At 43.9% G+C, this 6577-nt stretch overlaps 1 protein-coding gene across 1 annotated transcript; it reads left to right on the forward strand.

Annotated features, from left to right (window-relative positions):
- The first annotated feature begins 245 nt into the window (after positions 1–245).
- On the forward strand, positions 246–6077 carry mfsd6l (major facilitator superfamily domain containing 6-like). Its single transcript, XM_034088474.2, is given in 3 exon segments — positions 246–382; positions 2517–3902; positions 3905–6077. Coding segments are annotated over 2 exon segments (1914 nt in total). The 5' UTR covers positions 246–382; positions 2517–2554; the 3' UTR covers positions 4471–6077.
- The last annotated feature ends 500 nt before the right edge of the window (positions 6078–6577 follow it).

Consider the following 6577-nt stretch of genomic DNA (forward strand, 5'->3'; position numbering starts at 1 on the left):
AATTATCCAGATAAAAACACTAAAATCTGTTCCTGCCCCCCTTCTGTCAATAATAATAATAATGAAATATATAAAACGTACAGGTTGAAAAACAAAACAGAACTACTGACTCAAAATATTCAAACAGAACATTAATTTCCCAATAATTAATATTCACAAATATATTCCTTTTCCTTCGGTGCACATTGGCCTCCCCGCCTGTAGGGGGCACTGCAGTGCTGTAAAATCTCTCAGGTAAACACCGATAAAGAACCGTATTCACACGGCAACAGGTGCACTCCTTCCCAAAGAGACTCATAGTGGATATAAAGCAGCAGATCGAGCTGCAGGATGACCGGTACAAAAGTTTAAAGAAGGTTCGTGAGGGCCACAGGTCTAAAAGGTAAAAGAGTAATTTTATTGTATTATCTTAAAATAATCGTAAAGTTTAAGTGACGTGGACTAAAGCTCCACATCTGCAGATCCTGGACAAACAGGTGCATCCTGCTGCACAGGTGAACTGAGCTGTTTATGCTTTCATGCAGAGGTGGAAGAAGTACTTATGTTTTACTTGAGTACAAGTAGAAGTACTCCGATCATGTACTTGAGTAAAAGTAGAAGTACTCAGATCATGTACTTGAGTAAAAGTAGAAGTACTCAGATTTTTTACTTGAGTAAAAGTAGAAGTACATGAAGAAGAGGGGACACATGTTGATGTAGAAGAGACATGAAGAAGAGGGGACACATGTTGATGAAGAGGGGACACATGTTGATGTAGAAGAAACATGAAGAAGAGGGGACACATGTTGATGTAGAAGAGACATGAAGAACGAGGGGACACATGTTGATGTAGAAGAGACATGAAGAAGAGGGGACCCATGCTGATGTAGAAGAGACATGAAGAAGAGGGGACACATGTTGATGTAGAAGAGACATGAAGAAGAGGGGACACATGTTGATGTAGAAGAGACATGAAGAAGAGGGGACACATGCTGATGTAGAAGAGACATGAAGAAGAGGGGACACATGTTGATGTAGAAGAGACATGGAGAAGAGGGGACACATGTTGATGTAGAAGAGACATGAAGAAGAGAGGACACATGGTGTTGTAGAAGAGACATGCAGAAGAGGGACACATGTTGATGTAGAAGAGACATGAAGAAGAGGGGACACATGGTGATGTAGAAGAGACATGAAGAAGAGAGGGGACACATGTTGATGTAGAAGAGACATGAAGAAGAGGGGACACATGTGGATGTAGATGAGACTTGAAGAAGAGGGGACACATGTTGATGTATAAGAGACATGAAGAAGAGGGGACACATGTTGATGTAGAAGAGACATGAAGAAGAGGGGACACATGTTGATGTAGAAGAGACATGGAGAAGAGACATGAAGAAGAGGGGACACATGCTGATGTAGAAGTGACATGGAGAAGAGGGGACACATGTTGATGTAGAAGAGACATGAAGAAGAGGGGACACATGTTCATGTAGAAGAGACATGAAGAAGAGGGGACACATGTTGATGTAGAAGAGACATGAAGAAGAGAGGACACATGGTGTTGTAGAAGAGACATGCAGAAGAGGGACACATGTTGATGTAGAAGAGACATGAAGAAGAGGGGACACATGGTGATGTAGAAGAGACATGAAGAAGAGGGACACATGTTGATGTAGAAGAAACATGAAGAAGAGGGGACACATGTTGATGTAGAAGAGACATGAAGAAGAGGGGACACATGTGGATGTAGATGAGACTTGAAGAAGAGGGGACACATGTTGATGTAGAAGAGACATGAAGAAGAGGGGACACATGTTGATGTAGAAGAGACATGGAGAAGAGACATGAAGAAGAGGGGACACATGCTGATGTAGAAGTGACATGAAGAAGAGGGGACACATGTGGATGTAGATGAGACTTGAAGAAGAGGGGACACATGTTGATGTAGAAGAGACATGAAGAAGAGGGGACACATGTTGATGTAGAAGAGACATGGAGAAGAGACATGGAGAAGAGGGGACACATGTTGATGTAGAAGAGACATGAAGAAGAGGGGACACATGTTGATGTAGAAGAGACATGAAGAAGAGGGGACACATAGAGGGGACATATGTTGATGTAGAAGAGACATGGAGAAGAGACATGAAGAAGAGGGGACACATGCTGATGTAGAAGTGACATGGAGAAGAGGGGACACATGTTGATGTAGAAGAGACATGAAGAAGAGGGGACACATGTTGATGTAGAAGAGACATGAAGAAGAGGGGACACTTGTTGATGTAGAAGAGACATGAAGAAGAGGGGACACATGTTGATGTAGAAGAGACATGGAGAAGAGGGGACACATGTTGATGTAGAAGAGACATGGAGAAGATGGGACACATGTTGATGTAGAAGAGACATGAAAAAGTGGATTTTGCACAATAGGTGACCTTTAATGTATTATCTCCCCCTCTCTCTCTCCCCTCTCCTCTCTCTCTCCCCCCTCTCTCTCTCTCTCTCTCCCCTCTCTCTCTCCCCTCTCTCTCTCCCAGTTGAAACCCACTCCCCGTGAGACCACCATCGTTCCACCATGAAGAGGAACAAGCAGATCAACATCCAGCGTACCCTCGCTCTGGCCGGCGCCTTCCACTTCCTGTCCTCGTGCGCCCGGGCCTCGCTGCTGCCCTTCCTCACGCTCTTCCTCCGTCAGCAGGGTCTCTCCCCCTCCATGACGGGCATCATCATGGGCACCAAACACCTCATCGCTCTGCTGTGGAGCCCCGCCTCCAGCCTGCTGTCCAAACACTACAACCAGAGGAGGGCGGTGATCGTCGGATCTCTGGTTTGTTCGGCGTCCGTCGCTCTTCTTCTGCTGTTCTTCCCGCCCGTGGAAGTGCACGAAAACTGTCATTTTACGAGCGATCTGAGCGGTGGTCCGACGCAAAGTCCGACAGGTGGTGGTGTGGTTAAGAGCAGCGTCGCACCTCACACGTTACCCAGAACTACGGGTTCTCAAACCCCTGCAAAGACCCTCGCTGATGCTCAACCTGCTCCGGTTCTGACGAACGAAACGGCGCTTCTGGATAAACCTCCGCTTCCGAAAGACAATGCGAACAAAAGTCAGACAGGTGGTGGTGTGACTAAGACCGTTGCTGCACAGTCATTTATGGTTCCTCCGTCTGCAAGTGTTCCTGCAAAGAGACTCGCTGATGCTCAAACTGCTCCAGTTCTGACGAACGAACCGGCGCTTTATGATCTGGACATACCTCCGCTTTCGGACAATATCACAAACAAAAGTCAGACAGATGGTGGCGGTGCGATTAAGAGCAGTGTTGCACTTTCCTCGGTGTCCAAAAGTAGGAATAAAAGGTCAGAAATAAAGATGGAGGAGGAGGAGGAGGACGACCAGAGACGGTTTGACTTTCTGGGCAGCTTGAAGGTGATGGACACTCATCACCAGCTCTTCTTCCTCATCCTCATCACCGTGTCGCTGTGGGAGTTAATGGCGTCGCCTCTCGAATGGACGGCGGATGACGGACTTTACGAGTATCTCGACTTCGCGGATGCTTCGGATCGATACAGAATCACCTCTATTTGGAAGATCCTCGGAGCGGCGTGTGGCGTCGGAGGAACCGGACTACTCGTTAGCCGATTACCCTGCCTCATAGCCGGGAATTTCCCTCGGATGGCCGCACACTTCTTCCTCTACGCGGTCATCGGATTTGTGGCGCTTCCTGTCGCCGCGTACCTCCCTCTGCACCTGAATAAGAAGCGGGATCGGGGTTTCGGTCTCCTAAAAGCGCTGCAGCTGGTCCACAACTCCCCCCACGCTTTGCTTTGCGTCGCCACCACCTTTTTAGTGGGCTGCGCTGGATCCGTTGTGGATAATTTCCTCTTGTGGCAGATGCAGGACCACGGGAGCAGCGAGATGCACATGGGGTCTCGTTAGCTCTCGCTTTAGTTTCACAGGCTGCCTATCCTTTACTCAAAGGGCGGATTTCGAAGCTGCTCACCCCAGGAAAGGTGCTTGTCGTCGGGACAGCAAGCCTCGGTGTGCAGTGTTTCTACTTCTCCTTCCTGTGGGGGCCGTGGGCTGCGATTCCCGCCCAGATGTTGAGTTGTTTGAGCTCTGGCGCCCTCTGGTGGGCCGTGAAGATACAGTGTGAGGAGGTGGCTACATCGGGATCGGAGAGGAGTGTAAGGAGGATCTTCAGCTCTCTTTCGCTAAATCTGGGGAGTAGTTTGGGGAGTTTTTCCGGGGGCTTTGTGGTGCAGAGGTTCGGGTTGACGTGGCTGTTCAGAGGGACGGCGATGTGTGTGATGTTGTGGTGTGTGTGTCTGCCTCTGCTGCAGTTTAAAGCCCCTCAACAGTGCAGGATTAATTACTCCAGACTGCTGGCGGCTAACGGGAGCGACGCCAGCGACTCTGAGAGCGAATCGGACTGGCTGGAGAAAGCGATGGAAGAGAATGGAAGCAAAAACAACTCGGGGAGAAAGATCCACTGAACTGAGTGCAAAAAGTGAAGTAGCGAGAGATGACTGACCTCTACAAAGTAAAATGATAGATCCATTTCTATCAGAGGGTATATAAGAGTTATCATGAAGACATTGTTGGTCGACTTGCACTCGTATAACTTTGTCGACCAATCGATTTGTTGTCTTAATTGACAGAATTATGAAAAAGCACAACTTTATAAACCCCTGTTACAAGAGATGTGCGCAAAAGCAGCAACTATAGTGAATTAGAATTAATAAGTTCTGCTTTTCTAAAACAAATATCTACATAATATATTTATATACTTGACCCAACCTTTACAACATTAGAGAACCCCTTTTTATTTCTGAGGTAGGGTACACACTATGTAAATATTTGTTATTTTCTTTGTCAATCTTAAATTGTATGTTGTCTTATGTTACAAAAAGACTCTTCTGATCATAAGTGTCAGAGAAAAAGTGATTCGGCAAGAAAAAGACAATAAAACGTACTAATTGATACGGGATGTTACGCCATCAGAAGTTGTGTGATAACTAAAACTACTAACCCTAACTAATCCTACCAATATATTTGTTTCGTAGTGTCTTGCTTGTATCCTTTACTTCATAAGGAAGCTCGGTCGAGTAGATTTCCTACTTTGACAGCTTTAATTAAAGTCAAAGTGCCAATGTTTAACTTTAGCTGCTCATCATTTCTTCCATCAGAGTTAAATGGAGTGGCAGTTCAAATGTCTTTACTGATGGACTTCCTCTCTGAGCCTTTTCACATTAGCATAAGCAATCATTGACTTTTTATATAAAGCAAACAAGGTAGCAGGATGATGGCTCTGCAGAAGAAGACGAGGCAAGTTTAACCGCTCGGGGTTTAAGTTGTTTTTCTTCAGGCGTAAGTGTTTGCAGACGATGAGGCTCTGACTTCTGGTTTCACCACACCCCGAAGCCTGTTTATGTGATGTGATTATCACCACTGTCGTGCATTGTGTTCATGCCTTTATTCTACACCCTTTAAACTACTGAAACTATTTAAAAGGCGGGATGGTGATCGTTCTGGCAGTTCATTATATGCAAACTATGTAAATCACTTGGTATTTAAGTCATTTCTAAAGAGTTTATCATAATTTATTTTATTTGTCGAAAAAAACGTCCTAAAAAGGGCCAGTGGCGAGATGTTGTGCATGCATCAACAGCTCAATTACATTTCCTAGGAAAATGTATTAAGTTGGAGACCATACGTTTGTCCTTGTCCGTGTACTGATTGTCCAAAGTTTGTTCTCTAAGAGCTTCCTTCCATTTTGCCGAAAATAAAAGGATTACAGTTGTTTGATATTTTGATCGTCTTGGTTTAAAAAACTCTTGGAGTCAAATTGAATGATACTTAGAAACAAAGGGTAACTGGGATTGTAATTTTGTGTGACAATCTTGTGTTATATGTGAAAGCAAATGTGTGTTTTGAGCTGTGCCGGAAAATGTTTATCAAACCTGTATTTCAATTTCACGAAACATACCGCGTGTCAAAAGGTGTATTTGTATGTGTTAGAAATCATTAGAGATGTGTGTTGAAAAGAAAATATTTTGTTTGTGCTCCCAAAAACAAATAAACATTTTTCCTTTTACATTTGGCCTTTCTACTGTAGTGCTATTCTTTCTGTTTTGCTTCTAATGTTTGAGAGATTGTATCCGTGTAGATGTCCAGCTTTCTTCCAATATTTTCACTTCAATTTCAATTTTGACTTTTCACAGAATTTTTAATTTCCTCAAAATTTTGACTTTTTTTCCAGAAATCTTGAATTTTCACAGAACTATTTTTTTCAGAATTTTTACTTTATTCACGGAATTTTCTCAGAATTTTTTGAGGAAAATGTAACTTTCTTCGGTAGTGCTATTTTTTGTGTTTTATTTCTAATGTTTGAGAGATTTGAGCTGTTTAGGTGTCCGGCTTTCTTCCAATATTTTCACTCTCAGAATTTTGACTTTCTCAAGGAAAGTTTGAATTTCTTCAGAAATGTTGACTTTTCTCAGAATTGTATTGATTTTCTCAGGTTTTTGACTTTTTTCTCAGAAATGTAAACTTTAAAGGTGGGGTAGGTACGTTTGAGAAACCGGCTCGAGATACACTTTT

The sequence above is a fragment of the Pseudochaenichthys georgianus genome, chromosome 8 (genome assembly GCF_902827115.2).
Source record: "Pseudochaenichthys georgianus chromosome 8, fPseGeo1.2, whole genome shotgun sequence".
Taxonomy (NCBI): Eukaryota; Metazoa; Chordata; class Actinopteri; order Perciformes; family Channichthyidae; genus Pseudochaenichthys; species Pseudochaenichthys georgianus.